This window comes from Bufo gargarizans, chromosome 10 (genome assembly GCF_014858855.1).
Source record: "Bufo gargarizans isolate SCDJY-AF-19 chromosome 10, ASM1485885v1, whole genome shotgun sequence".
In the NCBI taxonomy this organism is placed as follows: domain Eukaryota; kingdom Metazoa; phylum Chordata; class Amphibia; order Anura; family Bufonidae; genus Bufo; species Bufo gargarizans.
This window is the reverse complement of record NC_058089.1, coordinates 128,834,262-128,858,428: the sequence shown is the minus strand read 5'-3', so window position 1 is coordinate 128,858,428 and position 24,167 is coordinate 128,834,262. Positions and strand designations below refer to the sequence as shown.

Genomic DNA, 24,167 nt, shown 5'->3' with positions numbered 1-24,167 from the left:
TATACACAGCACCATACACTGATATATACACAGCACCATACACTGATATACACACAGCACCATACACTGGTATATACACAGCACCATACACGGATATATACACAGCACCATACACTGATATATACACAGCACTATACACTGATATATACACAGCACCATACACTGATATAAACACAGCACCATACACTGATATATACACAGCACCATACACTGGTATATACACAGGACCATACACTGATATATACACAGCACCATACACTGATATATACACAGCACCATACACTGGTATATACACAGCACCATACACTGGTATATACAGAGCACTATACACTGATATATACACAGCACCATACACTGATATATACACAGCACCATACACTGATATATACACAGCACCATACACTGGTATATACACAGCACCATACACTGGTATATACACAGCACCATACACTGATATATACACAGCACCATACACTGATATATACACAGCACCATACACTGATATATACACAGCTCCATACACTGATATATACACAGCACCATACACTGATATATACACAGCACCATACACTGATATATACACAGCACCATACACTGGTATACACACAGCACCATACACTGATATATACACAGCATTATACACTGATATATACACAGCACCATACAATGGTATATACACAGCACCATACACTGATATATACACAGCACCATACACTGGTATATACACAGCACCATACACTGATATATACACAGCACCATACACTGGTATATACACAGCACCATACACTGATATATACACAGCACCATACACTGATATATACACAGCATTATACACTGATATATACACAGCACCATAAACTGATATATACACAGCACCATACACTGATATATACACAGCACCATACACTGATATATACACAGCACCATACACTGGTATATACACAGGACCATACACTGATATATACACAGCACCATACACTGATATATACACAGCACCATACACTGGTATATACACAGCACCATACACTGATATATACACAGCACCATACACTGATATATACACAGCACCATACACTGATATATACACAGCTCCATACACTGATATATACACAGCACCATACACTGGTATATACACAGCACCATACACTGATATATACACAGCACCATACACTGATATATACACAGCACCATACACTGATATATACACAGCTCCATACACTGATATATACACAGCACCATACACTGGTATATACACAGCACCATACACTGACTGACATACACACAGATTTGCATCCAGCGATCTCCTCCACAGTATAGGGAGCAGTGATCACTAATGCTATCGCCGTCCCTATTCTGACTCGTTTGCCAGCGGCAGTTTTGTGTTTACACAGCAAGATCTGCTGCCGGCAAACAACGATTTTTGTGTACGCACAAACGATCAGATTACCTGATGAACCAATTTTTTTGCTCATTCATCAGGTAATCGGCAGCACATTTACACTGCCAGATAATTCCATGAACGCTCGTTAGCGATTATTTTTAAAGTTCTCGGCACGTGTAATGGACCCTTTACTGTTTAAAGTGTACAAGGCGTGAAATATTGGGAGGGGGGCGCCCACGTGGTCAGCAAATTATGGACACCTTGCAATATATTTCTCACTCCCGTTACTAGAAATGTCTATTCTTGTCCGTAACACAGAATAAGAATTGGGCGCGTTCTACAATTTGCAGCACGGACGCACGGATCGAGTGTTTTAGCACTTGAAGGGTGTTGGGATTTATGGGAACAAGGGGGCGTCTCAGGTTACAAGAACAGGCGCACCATAAGCAGGCAATCATTCAGCCGCGCGGCGCGCTCCTCATCCGGTCCCAGTCATTGGCGAATTCCGTCATCACTGAAATCCTCCAAACATCGTGAAGCTGCTGTGACCATAAGGAATGTCAGAGAGCACAGGTGAGCGCAGCGCAGGTACCGGCGCCTGCACCTCACAGGAACGTTACTACAACACGCTGGGGCCTCCATGTAGGTTATTTTACAACACGCGCAGGGAGTCCATGGTATCTGAGTCGTGAATAAAACGCCTGTACTACAGTAAACACTGACACACAATCCAGCCTCCAAAGCCTGCTCTGCAGAGTGAGCCTGTGTAACACTAGGGCTATCTGTGGCACCAAAATCACAGGTCAAGTACTGATTGGAACGTGGTTTGGGTACTACGTGGCAAGATGCCACCGCTACAAGGTCCACAACGGTCCCAAAAAAAAATCCAGAACCCACCGGATATTTGGTCACAAATTGCATACAGTTCAGTGTAAGTCGTGTGCACTACAGATCCCAGCCATACTGTACCCTAAAATAATTATGTGACGTCAGCAGCAAGTCACACACCTCGTCAGGACACTTATATGTAATTTCATGTCGTCAGACCAAAGTCGCGGCACGATCCTGATCTCACAGATGATACTTCTCCGCACCTACGGATACAGGTTGGGCCATCCCACCGTGATTGACACCCCCAGCAGCCAATCACAAGACTAGGGCTGGCCCTGCCCCTCCTCAATGCACTCAGCCCAGGTAACGGCCTTATTCAGAGCTCTGCACATTGTACACCGATGGAGGCTCTGATGAGGGTAGTTGTGCTGTGCATCCTGGCTCTGGGGGTCCTGGCATCAGGTGAGGAGACATTACAATGAGGGGGCACTGAGGGCGCAGGAACATTACACCGGAGAGAACACAGACGGTTAATTGTGCAATGAGCTGTTTCATAATGACACATTACAATGAGAGCAGGAAGAGCGGCAGAAGTGGTTGTTAGGGTCCTCTCTCTCCTGTAGAGTGTAAGCTCTTATGGTCAGCGGGGTCCTCTCTCTCCTGTAGAGTGTAAGCTCTTATGGTCAGTGAGGTCCTCTCTCTCCTGTAGAGTGTAAGCGCTTATGGTCAGTGAGGTCCTCTCTCTCCTGTAGAGTGTAAGCTCTTATGGTCAGACGGGTCATCTCTCCTGTAGAGTGTAAGCTCTTATGGTCAGCGGGGTCCTCTCTCTCCTGTAGAGTGTAAGCTCTTATGGTCAGCGGGGTCCTCTCTCTCCTGTAGAGTGTAAGCTCTTATGGTCAGCGGGGTCCTCTCTCTCCTGTAGAGTGTAAGCTCTTATGGTCAGCGGGGTCCTCTCTCTCCTGTAGAGTGTAAGCTCTTATGGTCAGTGAGGTCCTCTCTCTTCTGTAGAGTGTAAGCTCCTATGGTCAGCGTCCTTTCTCTCCTGTAGAGTGTAAGCTCTTATGGTCAGTAGGGGCCTCTCTCTCCTGTAGAGTGTAAGCTCTTATGGTCAGCGGGGTCCTCTCTCTCCTGTAGAGTGTAAGCTCTTATGGTCAGTGAGGTCCTCTCTCTCCTGTAGAGTGTAAGCTCTTATGGTCAGTGAGGTCCTCTCTCTCCTGTAGAGTGTAAGCTCTTGTGGTCAGTAGGTTCCTCTTTCCTGTAGAGTGTAAGCTCTTATGGTCAGTGGGGTCCTCTCTCTCCTGTAGAGTGTAAGCTCTTATGGTCAGCGGGGTCCTCTCTCTCCTGTAGAGTGTAAGCTCTTATGGTCAGTGAGGTCCTCTCTCTCCTGTAGAGTGTAAGCTCCTATGGTCAGCGTCCTTTCTCTCCTGTAGAGTGTAAGCTCTTATGGTCAGTGGGGTCCTCTCTCTCCTGTAGAGTGTAAGCTCTTATGGTCAGTAGGGGCCTCTCTCTCCTGTAGAGTGTAAGCTCTTATGGTCAGTGGGGTCCTCTCTCTCCTGTAGAGTGTAAGCTCTTATGGTCAGTGAGGTCCCCTCTCTCCTGTAGAGTGTAAGCTCTTATGGTCAGTGAGGTCCTCTCTCTCTCCTGTAGAGTGTAAGCTCTTATGGTCAGTGTGGTCCTCTCTCTTCTGTAGAGTGTAAGCTCTTATGGTCAGCGGGGTCCTCTCTCCTGTAGAGTGTAAGCTCTTATGGTCAGTAAGGTCCTCTCTCTCCTGTAGAGTGTAAGCTCTTGTGGTCAGTAGGTTCCTCTTTCCTGTAGAGCGTAAGCTCTTATGGTCAGTAGGTTCCTCTTTCCTGTAGAGTGTAAGCTCCAAGGGTCAGTGAGATTTTCCCAGCTTTTGCGGTACGATCAGATGTTGGTCAGTATACTGGTGACTCTGGCTGTACAGCTCTATGGACTATGTTAGTGCTATCTAACTAGAGGTGTAACATTGTCCCCGGGGCCCTTGATAACCGGCTGCTGACACTGCTGTGCTTTATGGGGTGGCTATAAAGGTTGATGAGGGTTCAGCAGGTGATGTCTCCCGCTCCAGGTCACCCCTCAAGTCCATGGACTTTGGATGAGGATTTCTCATGTGAGGAACGGTCTCGTATTGTTCGGAAATCTCACAAAACCCCCTTCTGTGTATTTTTAATTTAAGAGCTTGTTACATTGTATCCACTGAAGAGAATGTGATCTTCACTGATGACAAATTACTTAAAGGGATTCTGTCACCAGATTTAACCGTATTAAACCAGCTGACATTAGCGATGTGCTCATGTCAGCTAAACCTAACTAGCCTATTCCTACTTGTATCTAGGCCCCCGTTACGCCAGAAATCTAACCTTTATAATAAGCTAATTAGCCTCTAGGAGAGGGGGGGGGGGGCGTTGTTCCTGCTCCTAGAGGCTCCGTTCTCCCATCTTTGTCGCCTCCCTCCATGTCCTGATTGACAGTGCCAGGCAGCGCTCACATCTGTCTGCCAGCCCTGTGCTCTTGTGAAATCTCGTGCCGTTCAGCATTCGGCGCAGTCGCGGTGAGGAAGCTGGCAGCCTGCGAGCGTCTTTCCCTCACCGCGCCTGCGCTGAATGGCACGAGATTTCACAAGAGCACAGGGCTGGCAGACAGATGTGAGCGCTGCCTGGCACTGTCAATCAGGACATGGAGGGAGGCGACAAAGATGGGAGAACGGAGCCTCTAGGAGCAGGAACAACGCCCCCCCATAGAGGCTAATTAGCTTATTATAAAGGTTAGATTTCTGGCGTAACGGGGGCCTAGATACAAGTAGGAATAGGATAGTTAGGTGGTTTAATAGGGTTAAATCTGGTGACAGAATCCCTTTAACCCCTTCCCTGCCACAGCCCAGATCTCTTGCTAATATCCCCGTCCACGTAACAGATTTTATAAGGTGAGCTCGGCCACCACCTGCGGGGTCTTTGGGGTCTTATTGGGGGGGGGTCTCGGTCAGGTGGTCTTCCTGTTGTGTCGCATACTACATTGTATTCTGGTCACGACTGAGGCCACTGGGTGGACAGACCTGTTCTCTGATCCCATACAGGATAACGTCGCTCCTTCTGTAAATGATCTACGGGGAGCTGAGACCATATAAAGGCCTGTAGACATAGAAAGTCAAATGGCAGCGCTCACCTGCGTATCGTATCGGAGGCGCGGATGTGGCCGGGACAGTTTTGCAATCTTTTCATAATTTTGAATGGTGCGATGCTTTCACATGGATTACAGCTGATGTGGTCTCATATACGAATATTCCTCATAATTTGGCGATCTCTGCCCTCAAATGGATTTTGGGAAGTTATAGCAACTATACTGTAGAGCTGCAAGATTCCATCTGTATTTCAGTAGATTTTTTTTTTATTAAACACATTTTTTTTAGGTTTGATTGCAGTTATTTTCTCCAGGTTTCCGGTGTTTCTATGGGGGTGAAATTTTCACCGTCCATAGCAAACATCTTTATGGCATGGTGGGAGAGCAATTTTTTTTTGATATTATTATAATCCCTTCTTTCCTAACATAAGGTGCTATGGACATTATATCGATGACCTGCTCTGCGTATGGTCAGATGATACAGCGGACACCACTTTCTGGAGATTATCTTGATGGCAACTTGGATTCATAGAATTTTGTTCTACACCCTGATCCATTTACTATTGCATTTTTGGATCTGCGTTTATATGTAGATGGTGCAAAAACAAAGGTTTCCTCTGTTACTTACAGAAAAGAAACCGCGGGGATCCCCACACTGCTAGCAAATGTCATCCTACACATGTAACGAAAAATATACCATAAGGAGAAATGGCGAGAGCGCAACGTAAATCGCTCCACCGCCCAATCTCCTGCTGCTATCAGCTCTAGGTTACACTCCAGGCTTTACACTACACAGTCCATTCGGAAAGCCGGACAATGGGCGTTAACATCGGATAGAAATAGAAAAGGAAGCTCCTGCCCTCAGTCTCTGCAGATCGCACTGGCGCAGCCCTCAGTGGGTACTGCGCCTGTGCGAGAGTTCGTTCGGCCGTGAGGGAGGGGGAGGAGAGGGATGAAAGGCTGGGGGCGGTTAGACAGTCGCAAGGAAGGCGGGCTGGGCACTGTAAGAGGGCGTTACTGGGCACACTAAGGGGAACAAAACGCCCCTCTGGGCACCTTCAGGGCTAATTTGCATAACCATAAAAGTCGATTTTCACATAAACTACTGGACGGATTACAAGATAGAAGAGCACAGCCTATTCAAGGTAAGCTGTGCTGGATGACTGCATTAAAATCCGATTTTGGGTTAGGGGAGGTGACAGAATCCCTTTAATCACACAGGATAGATATCCACAGGTCTGTCACATTATAATACATATAACTTGCAATAAAACTCCCGGGCTGTGAGATAAGGATAATAAATCACAGCCCACAGTTTATATATAAAGTGCATAGTGCCACAGAATTACAGATAACATATAGGAGATCAATACAGTCAAGATAAATACAGACCAAGACAGTCCTGGATCCCAACACGTGTTTCGCGGTTGCTTTCTCAAGGGATAATGGTGGTGTGTATACACTGATCATATATAGTCTGAAAATTAGGTAAATTGGGAGCACATGGAAAGCAAACAGACGCCCAGGAACAGGAAACGGAAGTGCGGTGCGTTCCACACTGGAACGCACCAGATCACTTCCGGCCCAGTCAGTGTCCGGACACGCGAAAATTCATACTATTCATATATATCGCAATATGGGGTAGGGAAGACATAAAACAGACACAGAGAGAATTAAACATGGCCGCAAATTGCACGATGATCCTGCGGCGGCTGGCAGAGGCAAGCTGTTTCCACCGGAGACCGCACTGGCCATACCATAAAGAAATAAGTATTTGTTGGGGCGAATTAGGTATTATTATATTAAGTAAAGCTTTACTGAATTTATACATTTTCACTGAGCAAAAACAAATACTTATTTCTTTCCTGAAGGGAGGGTGGGGAAAGAAATCGCTGGCCGTCTTCACTGTGGCAGGCAGACTGGAGAAAGCGCAGGGTGCAGCAGCCGATCGGCAATCCTCTGCGCTTCCTACCAGGCTGACTGAGGGAAAGAGCGAACATCGGACGTCACTGGGCTCGGCGCATGCCCAGTGACGAAGATGAAGCTGCCGCCCTCAGTCTCCTGATGATCGCACAGGCGCAGCCCTCAGTGGGTACTGCGCCTGTGCGAGACTTCGTTCGGCGTGAGGGAGGGGGAGGAGAGGCTGTGGCAGGCTGGGGGCGGCGGTTAGAAAGTACAAGGAAGGCGGGCTGGGCACTGAAAGAGGGGCGGTACTGGGCTCTCTCAGAAGAAAAAAACGCCCCTCTGGGCACCTTCAGGACGCATTTCCTTATCGATCAAAGTCGTTTTTTGCAGTAACTGCTGGACGGATTTCAAGATAAAAGAGCACAGCCTAATCCAGGTAAGCTGTGCTGCATGGCTGCTTTTAAATCGTTTTTTGGCTGAGGGGAGGTGACAGAATCCCTTTAAAGCCTCATTCAAACCAGATGGCATCACAGTATTAAACTCGAAAATCCATTTCACTTCTTTCTGAGCAAGGACTTTTTTCCAATTACCTCCCCTCCCCCCTATCAATCCCTCTTACCTTGAGGAGAGAGGCATCGCTATTATGGTAGATCTTGAAGTGCCGTGGGATGGTTTTAAATTCTGGGGGTCCTCTTCATCTTTCGCCCCCATAACTCTGAGGATATGCTCTCTTGTCCGTCGTCTCAGTTGTCTCGAAGTCATCCCTACATACGACAAGTTACAGGGACAGGTGGCCACATATATCACCCCCGCTGTTGTGCACGATATTGTGTGCGTGATCTCATAATTCTTCCGCCCAGTGCAATCTGTAAAGGTATTTGTTCGTACAATATTGGGACATGCAACACATTTTCCACAAGGACGACAGCCCCATTTCAGACCCTTGAAACCAAACAAATTCTCTGTAATCTTGCCTTCATAGTCACTATGAACTAGCATATCTTTCAAGTTCCTTTCCCGTCTAAAGGTGAAAGAGGGATGCTGAGGTAAATAACCCCGCAGGGTATGATCCATCCGTAATATATTCCAGTGTTTTTCAAGTATAGAGACGAACTCCTCATGGCCAGAATTATATGATGTAATAAATCTCACTGTTTTTCCACCATCCTTTTGTCTACCTCGATCTTCCAACAATTTTTCTCTTTTAGAGTGTTTGGCACGTACATACGCTTTTCTTACCGAGCGATCACTGTATCCACGATCTTTGAATCTCTTAGTTAGATCATCCGCCCGTTTTTCAAAATCATCCTCTCTGGAATAGATTCTTCTCAATCTCAAAAACTGTCCGATGGGTATACCATCCAATAGCTTTTTTGGATGACAGGAGTCAGCACGGAGAAGACTGTTCACAGCGGTAGGCTTCCGAAACAGGTCTGTGTGTATAAAGCCATCATTATCCACATGTAAAGCCACATCCAAAAAATCCATCTTAGTTCTCCCCATTTTGTACGTGAGATGGATATTCACGTTATTCTCGTTGAGGAGTGCCATGAACTCGTTCAAATCTTCAGTGCTACCCTGCCAAATCATAAGCACATCGTCAATATAGCGACACCACATATGGACTTTCTCGATGTGCTTGATCGGGTCCGTTAAGAAGATGTTTCTCTCCCACAGCCCCAGGAAAAGATTTGCATAAGAGGGTGCACAAGACGCCCCCATTGCGGTTCCCTGGAGCTGTAGGTAGAAAGACCCCTTAAAGATGAAAAAGTTGTGCCGCAACGTAAAATCAAGCAGATCGAGGATGAATGAGGCATACTCACTTCGTATGTTAGAGGTCATCAGGTAGTGTGCTGCAGCCAAAATGCCATCCTCATGACAAATGGATGTATAAAGTGCTTCCACGTCACACGTGACCAAAAGCATATCTTCAGCTAGTTGTAATCCATCAACTTTCTGTAGCAAGTCGCCTGTATCCTTAAGATATGAGGGGAGGCTTTCAACCAATGGTCTAAGAACATGGTCAATCAGCTTGCTGACGGCTTCACACATGTTGCTGTTACCTGAGACTATCGGGCGTCCTTGCGGATTCTTAGCATTTTTGTGGATCTTAGGCAACATATAAAATGTCACTATAGTTGGATCAGTGATAGATAGACATTTCTGTTCATTAGGATTAAATATTCCCATATCGGCTGCTTTCTGTAAAATCACACCCAGGTCATCCTGGAACGCAACCAAGGGGTTAAAGGTTAATTTCCGGTAGCAATCTGGGTTCCTTAACTGTCTAAAGGCCTCCCGCTCATACATGTGGGTTGGCCAGAGGACCACATTACCTCCTTTGTCCTAGGATTTAATTACTAAACTCTCCATTTTGTTAAGTTGTTTCAGTGCAAGACGTTGTCGTCTATTGAGGTTGTCCCCAGAGGTAAATTTCTGGACCGACCTCAATTCATCTGTCACAACCTTTTCAAAGATATCAATATTGGAGAACAACGGTGTAGGAGGAAATTTCTTGGACTTTGGTGTCAATGCTGCTGGTGATCTACTCACCGGTACGTCGTCCGTTTGTTCATCCTGCAGTTCCTCTAAAATACGAATTGCTTCTAATTCCACCGCTGTGAACGTAGTGTCCTCCGTGCCACCCCTATGATACAACTTCTTAAAAATTAAACTTTGTGTGAGCCCTTCAGTCTCAGATGCCGTCTGATGGTTATGGGGCTGCAGTCAGCACCAGTAAGGGCCTTAATTTGGGTCAAGGATCGTCCAGTGTCTTAATGGACAGCCAATTGGATCCTCCGGCTCAGTGCTGATAAAACTTTTTGGGGTCTTCCACTTGACTTTTTTGTTCCATAACCCTCAGGATCATTTAAGAAATTCCAAATGCCTGTGTTACTGCGTCCCACCTCAGCAGCGATGGCGCGCTGTGAGAGACCCTGCTTATTCAGTTCAACAACCCGACCACCTTCAAAAAGGGAGAGTTTTTTTGCCTTTGCCATCACAACGTCTGACTACCTGACAGAAAATGACAATGAATCCACATCTTTGCACAGATTTGGCCTTTTATAGGCAGGTGGTCCTAAACTTTTGATCAGCTGAAAAACAGCCTGTTTCAGTTTAATCGGTATTTTCAATTAATTGAATGCTCAAAAATGTTTTGTCTCACTCCCATTTCTTCTTGTTGCATGTTGAAGCTCTACTTGGAACCTTGTTAAGATCCAACAATGTAAAATATGATTTTTTGCCATTATTCAAGTGGTCTTAAACTTTTGATCAGGACTGTATTATAATGTGACAGACCTGTGGATATCTATCCTGTGTGATTAAATGCTGCTAATATATATGGATTTCTGTTTTTTACAAGTGTATGTCCAATAAATAAAAAATCTGATTCTATATTACATGCTGTTCTGAACCTGGTGGCCTGTGTCACGTGGCCTGTTATAGGCGGGGCTTACAGCCTTATCATCTCTCCCACTACATGTGTGATCTCACTATGGAGGTGTGTGGGAGCTTGACTGTATGTTGTATCTTAGCACCTCTCAGACTGTGTTCACACACCGTACGTAGTCTAGTGGTAGGAACCCATGCCACGCTGAGATACCTTGACGGTGGTGAAAAAGGGCTCCGATGTGTTCCTGACAGGAATACATTGGCTAAAGTCTCAGTTCTTAACATCAGCTTGAGGGATGAGCCCGTGTTGTCAGTTGCATATCATTGTGGTGCACCTTTCACAGTGATTTAGCTATAAATCACTCTCGTTGGAATGGAAAAGAACAGTACAAGAAAGATGGTTTGAATCTTTCGTTCAAGGGAACGAATGTCCTTAGTGAACAGTTCAAAGTATTTACTAAGGAGCATTTAAACTAGGAAAGGGGGGCAAAAGGGTCATAATCCAGCAGTCCGACTGCCCCCCGGAACAATGCCAGAAGATGCCAGTAGCACATAGGTTAAGAAATGAGAAGCTCAGAGTCTTGTCTACAAATGCTCGCAGTTTAGGGAATAAGATCAATGAACTTGAGTCTATAATGGCATCTGAGAATATAGATTTAGTAGCTGTTACTGAAACATGGTTCAATGGGAGTAATGACTGGGATATAACAATATCAGGGTTCTCTCTATATAGGAAAGACAGAGAAGGCAAGAAAGGGGGAAGGGTGGCCCTGTATGTGAAAGATAGCATAAAATCTAATTCAATACAAGTTAGTGAGACCAATTTGGAGTCAGTTTGGGGCACCTTGCAGCTTGATAATCATAAGGTAACTCATGTAGGTGTGATATATAGACCACCTAGCCAAGTCAAAGAATTAGATGATGTACTAGTTGAGGAAATAGTTAAAATGACATTGAAAGGGGAAGTTATCATTATGGGAGACTTTAATCTTCCTGATGAAAACTGGAAAATCAAAATAGCTAGTTCTGCCAGGAGTACAGATATTCTAAATTCTCTACTGGGATTATCGCTACAGCAAGTAGTTAAGGAGCCAACCCGGAAGGAGGCCATTTTAGGTTTAGTATTCACAAATGGGAATTTGGTATCTGATATTACTGTAGGGGAAAGCTTAGGATCTAGTGATCACCAGTCAGTGTGGTTTACTATAAGTACAGTGACTGAGTCACACCACACAAAAACAAAAGTTTTAGATTTTAGAAAAACTGACTTTTCTAAAATTTGATTAGTGGTATACGAGTCCCTATCAGACTGGAACAGTTTCAATGGAGTCCAGGAGAAATGGGACTACTTAAAAGTGGCACTATTGAAGGCAACAGATAATTGCATTAGGCTTGTCAGTAAAAGCAAAAAAAAGGAAGAGAGCACTGTGGTACTCAGCAGAAGTGGCCAAAATCATTAAAAACAAAAATATAGCATTTAGAATTATAAAAAAAAAAGTCTGAAAAAAGGCGATAAGGCATTCTTCAGATACATAAATGAAAAAAGGAAACTAAAACAAGGAATTACCAAATTAAAAACAAAAGAAGGAAGGTAAATGGAAGAAGATAAAGAACTAGCTGACTGCCTCAATGGACACTTCTGTTCAGTTTTTACAAAGGAAAATGAAGGAGAAGGACCTCAGTTAGGAAGGAAGACTAATGAATCTTTTGATGCATGTGTCTTTACAGAGAAAGAGGTTCTAAGTCAGCTGTCTAAAATGAATACAAATAAGTCACAGGGGCCTGATGGGATACACCCAAAGCTACTAAAAGAGCTCAGCGGTGAACTAGCAAAACCATTAACAGATTTATTTAACCAATCACTGGCAACAGGACCCGTCCCAGAAGATTGGAAATTAGCAAATGTTGTGCCCATTCACAAGAAAGGTAGTAGGGAGGAATCGGGCAACTATAGACCAGTAAGCCTGACATCAATAGTGGGGAAATTAATGGAAACCATACTTAAGGACAGGATTGTGGAACATCTAAAATCCCATGGATTGAAAGATGAAGAACAGCATGGGTTTACTTCAGGGAGATCATGTCAAACTAATCTTATTGATTTTTTTGACTGGGTGACTAAAATAATAGATGGCGGAGGTGCAGTAGACATCGCTTATCTAGACTTTAGTAAGGCTTTTGACACTGTCCCACATAGAAGGCTTATCAATAAAGTGCAGTCATTGGGCTTGGACTCCCATATTGTTGAATGGATTAGGCAGTGGCTGAGGGACAGGCAACAGAGGGTTGTAGTCCATGGAGTATATTCAGACCAGGGTCTTGTTACCAGTGGGGTACCTTAGGGATCTGTTCTGGGACCCAGATTGTTTAATAGCTTTATCAGCGAAATTGCAGAAGGCCTCGATGGTAAGGTGTGTCTTTTTGCTGATGACACAAAGATTTGTAACAGGGTTGATGTTCCTGGAGGGATACACCAAATGGAAAAGGATTTAGGAAAACTAGAGGAATGGTCAAAAATCTGGCAACTAAAATGTAATGTTGATAAGTGCAAGATAATGCACCCGGGGCGTAAAAACCCAAGAGCAGAATATACAATCAGTGATACAGTCCTGACCTCAGTATCTGAGGAAAGGGATTTAGGGATCATTATTTCAGAAGACTTAAAGGTAGGCAGACCATGTCATAGAGCAGCAGGAGATGCCAGCAGAATGCTGGGGTGTATAGGGAGAGGCATTACCAGTAGACAGAGGGAGGCGCTCAGGCCTCTCTACAGAGCACTAGTGAGACCTCATCTGGAGTATTGTGCGCAGTACTGGAGACCATATCTCCAGAAGGATACTGATACTTTGGAGAGAGTTCAGAGAAGAGCTACTAAACTGGTCCATGGATTGCAGGATAAAACTTACCAGGAAAGATGAAAGGACCTTAACATGTAGAGCTTGGAAGAAAGACGAGACAGAGGGGAGATGAGAGAGACTGCTAAATACATAAAGGGAATCAACAAGGGAAAAGAGGAGAGAATATTTGAAAGAAGAAAAACTGCTACAAGAGGACACAGTGTTACATTAGAGGGGCAAAGGTTTAAAAGTAATATCAGGAAGTATTACTTTACTGAGAGAGGAGTGGATGCATGGAATAGCCTTCCTGCAGAAGTGGTAGCTGCTAATACAGTGGAGGAGGTTAAGCATGCATGGGATAGGCATAAGGCCATCCTTCATATAAGATAGGGCCGGGGCTATCCATAGTATTCAGCATATTGGGCAGACTAGATGGGCCACATGGGTCTTATCTGCCGACACATTCTATGGTTCTATGTTTCTAAATGTGGCCACAGAAAATGCACATGATGTTAACATATGTCCGTTAGGCCTTATGCACACGACCGTTCCGTTTTTTTGCGGTCCGCAAACCGCAGATCCGCAAAAAACAGAAGCCGCCCGTGTGCCTTCCACAATTTGGGCGGTCCATTGTAGAAATGCCTATTCTTGTCCGCAAAACGGACAAGAATAGGACATTTTATATTTTTTTCGCTGTGCCACGGAACGAAGCAACGGATGCGGACAGCACACGGAGGGCTGTCCGCATCTTTTGCGGCCCCGTTGAAGTGAATGGGTGTGCACCCGAGCCGCAAAAACTGCGGCTCGGATGCGGACCCGAACAACGGTTGTGTGCATGAGGCCTTAGTCAAACAGTCACGTCCACAGAGAATGGCAGAAGTCACAAAATAAAACAATATATTAACTGCAACACCGAGTTTGTGGTTTATTTAATTACATGTGTTGAATGCTCTATGCAATATATAGGATGTACCACCAAACAGATTAAATCCAGAATACGGAGACATTATCTGACAGACCTCACTATCCAACACGCAATGTTTCTTCTGCCACTTTGCACTTTCCCATTGTACAAAAGGGTAATACAAAAAGTTTTAGAATTCAGGGTGTGGAGAGGGCAACGCTCCCAGTTGGGGGGGTGACCATAGACGCAAACTACTAAGTAGAGAGGCATATTGGATGTTCGAACTTGGTAGTTACTTCCCCACAGGAATAAACAAAAAACATGAGTTGATTTTACAGTATCAATTAATTTGTAAAGTTTTTTTGTTTTTCTGCACATGTTGGATTTGTCATTCCGTGTTTTGTGATTCGCCCACACCTGATCATGTGATGTTGTTTCTATACATGTGATTGGAGGATGTGTGTTTATATGGGAGAGTCACAGACGGCATTTTATATCATGAGTAAGGATCGTTAAAGGGGTTCTACAGTTTGTTTTAACTGATCTATCCTCTGGATAGATCATCAGCATCTGATCTGCGGGGGTCCGACACCCGGGACCGCTGCCGGTCAGCTGTTTGAAAAGGCAGCGGCGCTCCAGCAGCGCAGGGGCCTTCTCACTGTTTACCGCTGGCCGAGTGACGTCACGACTAGTATTAACTGGCCTGGGCGCGGCTAAGTTCTCTCCACTTGAATGGAGCTTAGCCCCGCCAAGGCAAGTTGATACTAGTCGTGACGTCACTGGGCCTCCGGTAAACAGTGAGAAGGCCGCTGCGCTGCTGGAGCGCCGCTGCCTTTTCAAACAGCTGACCGGCAGCGGTCCCGGGTATGAGACCCCCACAGATCAGATGCTGATGATCTATCCAGAGGATAGATCATCCGTTTAAACAAACTGCAGAACCCCTTTAACTTGAGATACAAAATTTGACTATTTTGCGACTGTCTTGTTTTGTATGGATTTTACCGCATCGAATAAAGGATATCCTTTTATCAGACGCTGGACCCATCTACTTTTTACTATACACATATAAAGGCCTGTAGAGTGGAGGGTGTCAGGCTGATAATGTACAGTCGGGGGTGCTGTTATTGGAAACAGTCAGTAAGACAGAACACCTACCCCCAAAACTCAGCTCCTATAGTGCAGGGGAGGGCAGTGATTTTCCTCCATCAGATGACGGCACATTGTGTCCGGTGCAAACACAACAAGTCACCAGAGCCGGCAGTGAGCAGAGTCTGAATGAGCAGGGGATGCCGGCAGTTTGTACTATAAGGCAGGCACTTTCTGCATGCAGTAATCTACTGCTTTCTGTGACTTTAGCGCAGGCGGATGACCAACCTCAAGTGGAAACACGGTACGGCAAACTGCGGGGGAAGACCACGTCTGCAAAGGGAACAGACAGGACTGTCCACACCTTCTATGGAGTCCCCTTCGCCAAACCTCCAGTTGGTTCATTGAGATTTGCCGCCCCAGAACCCCCCACAGCATGGAGCTCAGTGAGGGAGGCCTCAGACTATGCTCCAATGTAAGTGGACGTGGAGGTTGGTGGCAGAGCTCAGCACACATTCATACTGTATCGTCACGTGAAGTGCACGTATTTTATATATTACAGATGTCTACAGAATGTTGACATGTTGGAGCAGATAGCAAAGGCGGTTAAAGCAAAGCTCATCATACCCCAAGTGTCGGAGGACTGCCTATATCTGGACATCTTCACCCCAGCAGATCGAGTGAAGGAGAAGATGCTGCCTGTGAGTGTTTTGTGTACTTACCTGCATATAAAGAGGTGAATTCAGACCTCCTGGTTGTGGGGTTGACACCGTGCCCATGGCAGTTCCCTTATGGTGTTGATGTTAGTTTTAGGACACAGTCATCCCATTTTTTCTGACCAGTAATAGACGCTTCCTCTGCTTGTGCAGGTCATGGTGTTCATACACGGAGGAGGTCTGGTGATGGGGGGATCCATGATGTTTGAGGGTTCTGTATTAAGCGCCTATGAAAAAGTTGTAGTCGTATCCATCCAGTACCGGCTGGGGCTGCTCGGCTTCATGAGGTAATCAGTACGGTTTCTGTGACTTTCATGCTTGTACATACAAGGCCACATGCTGACACCTGCTTTGCACAATGCTCGACTCAGAGTCCAGGTTTGAGGTCTTTTTGCACCACATCTGCTGTGAATATCGCCCCAATATATCACATCACCCCAGTAAAGGTAACATGAATTACGTGTTTCTTCATCCTAGCACTGGAGATGATAAAGCTCCTGGGAACTATGGCTTGTTGGACCAGGTTCAAGCTCTTCGGTGGGTTCAGGAGAACATTGCAGATTTCGGAGGTGACCCCAACTCTGTGACTATATTTGGGGAGTCTGCGGGGGGACTCAGCGTCTCTGCACTGGTGAGTTGTGGTGAGGCTGATATTTGGGTTCTGATATTGGATAAGTGAACTCCTAATCTCCTGCTGTGTATCTGCTATATCCAGGTGGCGTCTCCCTTGGCAAAGGGCTTATTCCACAGAGCTATTGCCGAGAGTGGGGTAGCCATAATGCCGGGTTTGGTGGCCACGTCTACTGAAGAAGTTGTGTTCATCAGAAATGTAAGTGACAGAGTGAGCCCGTGGACCGCAGAATATGGGCAGAACACAAGAGGGTTAATACACAGACATAGCCTCACAACATGATTACATGAGGGGGGGGGGGGGCAGGGACAGGATCATCACACTACTCCCCTGAAACACTCTGTGCTGCTTGTGTGGCTAGACAACATTTCCTACAGCCCAGTGCATTTTGTGTGCACATATAGCTGAATATCCGGAGTTCATCCCATAATCTGATTTTATGCTTCACCTTTGCAGATTGTGGCCAATATTTCGGGCTGCGGTGTGGACACATTGTTGGACTGTCTGAAGGTGAAGTCTGAGGAAGAGATCCTGTCTATCGGAGCTTCTATGGTACGATCAGCAGGGCGGTATTTACAAGGCACATAAGGGCACCTGCCTAGGGCATCAGAAAGGAGGGGACGCACTGCATAGAGAAAATAACCATCTGTGTTGCTTGGTTCACCTTCCTGCTGCTTCTCGGGTCTCCTCATGACAAACCTGTCTATTTTAGGTACAATGGGATTTAACCCTCTCAATGCTTGCCTACAGCTAAGGCTACTTTCACACTAGCGTTCGGGTGTCCGCTTGTGAGCTCCGTTTGAAGGGGCTCACAAGCGGACCCGAACGCATCCGTACTGCCCTAATGCATTCTGAGTGGATGCGGATCCGCTCAGAATGCATCAGTCTGGCAGCGTTTGGCCTCCGCTCAGCAGGCGGACAGCTGAACGCCTCTTGCAGCGTTCGGGTGTCCGCCTGGCCGTGCGGAGGTGTGCGGATCCGTCCAGACTTACAATGTAAGTCAATGGGGACGGATCCGTTTGAAGATGACACACTATGGCTCAATCTTCAAACGGATCCGTCCCCCATTGACTTTACATTGAAAGTCTGGACGGATCCGTCTGAGGCTACTTTCACACTTAGAAATTTTTAAACATTATAATGCAGACGGATCCGTACTGAACGCAAGTGTGAAAGTAGCCTAATGTAACAGGAATCTCTTCAGAAAGAGGGTGTGAGGGTTAAAATCCGATTGAAGCAGCAAGAAACAAAAGCGATGAGGAGACATCAGGGCAGTCAGATGAGGAGAAAGGTGAGGCCGGTGTATGGCCTGTCTGTACACTGCCCGTCACACCGCAGACCACTCCATGATCCACATACTGACACCCGGAGCAGTAAAGCTCCTCAGTAGAAGTAAAGCACAGATGTCTACACAAAGTGCCTGCCACAGGAGGTGTATGGGCGCCTGTAGAACAGTTATCCCTCTGTGGCTCCACATATAATGTGCTGCTTAATTCTTAGGAGTTTTTATTGGTGGGGGGGAAGTTCATGTAAAACTTCTTAGATGTTTTATTTTAGACCCACCAGAGACTACTGATCGTGGGTATAACAGACTGTGATACTCCTGTACTGCTGAGTATCATGCTTCTGGCAGGGCCTAATAGGCTTCTGGAGCTGGAGGCCATCGCACAGCCACCTGTTGACACACACTGCCTGTCCTCTGCTCCAGTGTCTCTCCATGACCACACTGCCTGTCCTCTGCTCCAGTGTCTCTCCATGACCACACTGCCTGTCCTCTGCTCCAGTGTCCCCATGACCACACTGCCTGTCCTCTGCTCCAGTGTCCCCATGACCACACTGCCTGTCCTCTGCTCCAGTGTCACTCCATGACCACACTGCCTGTCCTCTGCTCCAGTGTCACTCCATGACCACACTGCCTGTCCTCTGCTCCAGTGTCTCTCCATGACCACACTGCCTGTCCTCTGCTCCAGTGTCTCTCCATGACCACACTGCCTGTCCTCTGCTCCAGTGTCTCTCCATGACCACACTGCCTATCCTCTGCTCCAGTGTCTCTCCATGACCACACTGCCTGTCCTCTGCTCCAGTGTCTCTCCATGACCACACTGCCTGTCCTCTGCTCCAGTGTCTCTCCATGACCACACTGCCTGCCCTCTGCTCCAGTGTCTCTCCATGACCACACTGCCTGTCCTCTGCTCCAGTGTCTCTCCATGACCACACTGCCTATCCTCTGCTCCAGTGTCCCCATGACCACACTGCCTGTCTTCTGCTCCAGTGTCTCTCCATGACCACACTGCCTGTCCTCTGTGTCACGGCAGGGAGTGGGGGAAACCCCCCACCGTGCGGTGTCAAAGGGTAAAAGGGGATCAGCCTGGCCAAAAGGAGTAATAAGGGAGCTGGTCACCTCCTACAGCGTCTCTAATCCTCTCCCTGACTCCTCACAGTATGAGCGGACCCCGATGGTAGGACGACTCATACTCAGGATTCCTAGAGACCCTAAGTCACCCTGGTAATCCCTCACCAAGGAGCCGGGAAGAGACGACCTGCTCATCCCAGTAATGGAGGAACAGGAGTCTCTATCTGAGGCCAGGCTGCAAGGAGAGGGGAACACATACAGCATATGGAGATGGCAGGTAAGCGAAACCAATAACACACTTACCTGCCACAGATACACTGACTGGAACCCGTGCACAAGTGCTGCGGTCCACACCAACATTAAAGGAGACACCACAAACCACACAGGAACCCAGGACACCCATAGCTGCAATAACATGAGACAGGGGAATATCTAGTAAACCTGTTGGACACCAAACACCACCAGACAAGTAACACCAAACTAGACAAACAAACACCCTGAACATAACCCACTCCATACAAATAGGGACAGGAAGGGAAGGAGACACTGGGATAACATTGAAGACCACAAGGGTGGCTTTCACTGGACGGATGGAATACACTGGACTGGAGCAGAGCTCCAGCACAAACCACAGCTGAAGTATAACTGACTCCAGCCAGGAAACCACAGAAGATATAAGCCAAGTGACCACACCCAGTCAGGGAGTTAACCCTTACAGCACCAGTCACGGCAATCACCCCGAAGGCGGAGACACTGCCACCGCATGCTCTCACAGCAACACGTTGCAGCGGGCAACCGCCAGTGTGGCAACAGTGTCACAGCGTTCATCATAGGCCGTGACACTCTGCTCCAGTGTCTCTCCATGACCACACTGCCTGTCCTCTGCTCCAGTGTCCCCATGACCACACTGCCTATCCTCTGCTCCAGTGTCTCTCCATGACCACACTGCCTGTCCTCTGCTCCAGTGTCTCTCCATGACCACACTGCCTATCCTCTGCTCCAGTGTCTCTCCATGACCACACTGCCTGTCCTCTGCTCCAGTGTCCCCATGACCACACTGCCTGTCCTCTGCTCCAGTGTCCCCATGACCACACTGCCTGTCCTCTGCTCCAGTGTCCCCATGACCACACTGCCTGTCCTCTGCTCCAGTGTCCCCATGACCACACTGCCTGTCCTCTGCTCTGGCAGTTCATCCTTGTCACAGGGATCCAAATCGCCACCCACACCTTGACTGCCTCTTTGGGGGTGTAGTCTCACATGCGCACAGGCTTATGGGCAGCTTTCATGGTGTCCACTGCTCACCTGTCACTTTTCTCTACCTGCAGCACTTCATGCCTCTGCCTGTGAGCATCGATGGGGCGTTCTTCCCTAAACCTGTGGAACAGATTCTGGCTGATAAAGAGGTGAACCCTGTGCCATTTATGACTGGAGTCAATAACCAGGAGTTTGGATGGAACCTCCCGTCGGTGAGAATGACACAGGAGAACATCCTCGGATAATCCTAATGATCTCCACAATGATGAGAGTTCTACTTCTTTCATTCCCAGGCTATGAACATCACAGGATTAAGAGAAGGAATGGAACGAGAAATGGTGCACGAAATCCTGAAGAACTTCCCAATTATGGTAGGTGACCGCGGGTGGATGGGGGTATGGGGTATGGAAAGTCAGCCTTCTTATTATGATTGTGGACAAGACTGTGAAGATGTGTCTATGAAGACGATAATAAAGGCGGCACTTTTTGTACCTTGCGGACTGGATTTCCATTGGAGAATTGCCCTTTATATGAATTATTGGAGGACGGTTTGGCGGAGTAGAGTGAGGCTCTACTGTGGGCAATGGCTGAAGTTTATCCATGTGGCGACTCAATTGAGGATCGGGAACTACTTGTATCTCAACACATGAGAACACACTGCCAAAGCGAATGCCCCAACCTCACATAACAGAGCGTACAGGCCAAGTCAACCTACCTTCTGTACACACCCCTGTTGACTCCAGTAAAGCACCTGCATTGGGCACAGGTTCAACGCTTCTCGTCTTCAGCCTCAACGCTTCTCTTCTTCTGTGACACTCTGAGAATGTCTTCATATATTTCAGGGTTTATTCTCTGGCGCCATCAGTCTCCTGCTAGACGAGTATGTCGGAGATGAGACTGACCCTGCTGAAATCCGGAACCGCTTCCTAGATCTGGTCGGAGACCTCGTCTTTGTCATGCCGGCGCTGAGAATGGCCAAGTGTCACAGAGGTATGTGGCACAAGAATGACCTCCTCGTGTATACTGTCCCTGGTACACTGGTCTCAGGGCATTTCACCCTGTTATGTCCCGTGCAGAGCATCGCTCCTGTGACACTAACCTTCTCTCATTGTAGATTCTGGCCATCCCACCTACTTCTACGAGTTCCAGCACCGTCCATCTTTGTTTGCAGACTCTAAGCCGGACTTTGTGAAGGCCGATCACGGGGAGGAGTTGTTCTTTGTGATAGGAGGTCCATTTTTAAAGGGAGACATTTTGTTCACAGGTGATGCACTCAGAGAATGGTCGGAGGTCTCCTTTATTATGAACCTTCATGCAGTTTGTACTTTCCTCTATGTTTTGTCCTTATTTTCCACAATGACGCGCCGTCATGACACAGGGCTTGTGGCAGGCGCAGCACTATGAAGTGTCTTTTGCGCTGTGGCATTAGAAGAATTTTGATCTCCGACTTTTAGTGTAACCAGACTGTCTATTACTCTGTAATTCCTCTAGTGCCGTTCTATGGAAACAGTAGGTTTAAAGAGCACACCAAATGCTTGAAATAACTTCTTTATTAACTTGAACTTTTCTTCATATATAACACTGCTGCCTCCGCAGCAGATAGTCCATGTACATAACACGTGTTGAAAACATATCACAAAATGGCGGTATGATAAAAGAGGACCTTTCATCTAGCAAAAAATTGTGAACTAAGTGTCATGATCTGTACAGCGACGCCCAGGGATCTGACTGCACTTACTATTATCCCAGGGCGCCGCTCCGTTCTCCTGCTATGCCCTCCAGTATGTTCGGTCACTTTGTTATAGTAGGAGGAGACTTGGTTATAGTAGGAGGAGACTGCCCTTGTTCTCCTGGGCGTCTCCCTCTCCCAGGCTGTAGCGCTGGCCAATCGCAGCGCAGAGCTCACAGCCTGGAAGGTTTTTTTCTCCCAGGCTGTGAGCTCTGCGCTGTGATTGGCCAGCGCTACATCCTAGGAGAAGGAGACGCCCAGGAGAACAAGGGCAGTCTCCTCCTACTATAACCAAGTCTCCTCCTACTATAACCAAGTGACCGAACATACCGGAGGACATAGCAGGAGAAAGGAGCGGCGCCCTGGGATAATAGTAAGTGCAATGAGATCCCTGGGCGCCGCTGTACAGATCATGACACTTAGTTCACAATTTTTTGCCAGATGAAAGGTCCTCTTTAAGATGGTGGTTCAACTATGTTATTATAATGTGCTGACTCCATGCCATGCCCTGGGCGGTTGTCAGCTCCGGTGTCTTGTACACTTATCCACCACGTTGTTTAGTCTGACTTTCTGTTTTTTTTCACAGGAGCCTTCACAAAGGAAGAGGAGGATCTGAGCAGGACCTTCATGAGATACTGGGCCAACTTTGCCCGCACTGGGTATGAGACTAGAGCTGTGTCAGATGGCGTGTGTGGGCAGATCCTATATGTGGTGTATCGGCTGTAGTGGTGGGTCCACACTGTTCCTGATGCACAACACCCCATGCTGTAGTCCGTGCAGCCCCAGACTTCTCCACGGCACCTCCTCGAGCATCAGTCATCGATCACTGTACATTCTCTTTGGTCTGGATGATGTTAATCCATTTCTCCTCTTCCACAGTGATCCTAATGGGCCGGGCCTGGTCCACTGGCCACAGTACGACCACGATGAAGACTTCCTGGAGATTGACCTGGAGCAGAAAGCTTCCAAGCTACTGAAGGCTGCAAAGTACGAATTCTGGACCAAAGACCTTCCTCAAAAGATGGCGGAGGAAAGGGCAGAGCACACAGAGCTGTAAACGTCTCCAAAGACCAGATCCGGGAGGAAGGACTGTGCCCCGATATGTCCCCACAAAACCACGGGTGTGGCAGTGAGGGGGTCACCCCTCACCTCCAATGTTTATTTTCTAAGTGAACAACCATTTGGCCAGAAGTCCACGATGAGGACACTGACACAGCTGCATCTGTCTAGGCTGGGAGTTGTAGTCCCACTGCAACCGACCACCAGTGTACCAGCGACTGATCTTCTGATTTGCCATTAAATTAAGGTCCATAATTGCCGCCTGGTCTTTGATGTCGCAGACGCCGACACCTCTTGCGTGCAGAGTTATTCTTGTCATCAAAACAAGGCGATATGGCCACAAATGTGAACACAGCCTGAGGGTATACGTGGCCAAAACCACACTCCAGAAAATTACAACATGTATTCACTGTGAAATCCGTGGCAGAAATCAAAGACAACAGTTATCAGGATGTGCCCCCCCACACAGTTATCAGGATGTGACCCCCCCCACCCCCAGATATCGGGATGTGCCCCCCCACCCCCAGTTATCGGGATGTGCCCCCCCACCCACAGTTGTCAGGATGTGACACCCCCCCCCCCCACAGTTATCAGGATATGATCCCCCCATCCCCAGTTATCAGGATGTGACACCCCCCCACAGTTATCAGGATGTGACCCCCCCACCCACAGTTGTCGGGATGTGCCCCCCCCCCCCACAGTTATCAGGTTGTGACCCCCCCACCCACAGTTGTCAGGATGTGACCCCCCCCCCACAGTTATCAGGATATGATCCCCCCCATCCCCAGTTATCAGGATGTGACCCCCCCCCCCCCCCCACACAGTTATCAGGATGTGACCCCCCCACCCACAGTTGTCAGGATGCCCCACAAAATCCCACCCCCTCCCTATACTTGGAGCATGTCGTTGTCTATTTCCATAGCACAGCACCTCTCATGTTCCGGGCGATC

At 47.2% G+C, this 24,167-nt stretch overlaps 1 protein-coding gene across 1 annotated transcript; it reads left to right on the top strand.

Annotated features, from left to right (window-relative positions):
• The first annotated feature begins 2,576 nt into the window (after positions 1-2,576).
• On the top strand, positions 2,577-23,472 carry LOC122920439 (fatty acyl-CoA hydrolase precursor, medium chain-like). Its single transcript, XM_044269935.1, has 13 exons — positions 2,577-2,674; positions 15,746-15,950; positions 16,038-16,176; positions 16,345-16,478; positions 16,669-16,822; positions 16,907-17,020; positions 17,279-17,374; positions 20,501-20,641; positions 20,723-20,800; positions 21,272-21,419; positions 21,544-21,693; positions 22,745-22,817; positions 23,038-23,472. The coding sequence occupies exons 1-13, from the start codon at positions 2,614-2,616 to the stop codon at positions 23,213-23,215; spliced, it is 1,671 nt and encodes a 556-aa protein (XP_044125870.1). The 5' UTR covers positions 2,577-2,613; the 3' UTR covers positions 23,216-23,472.
• The last annotated feature ends 695 nt before the right edge of the window (positions 23,473-24,167 follow it).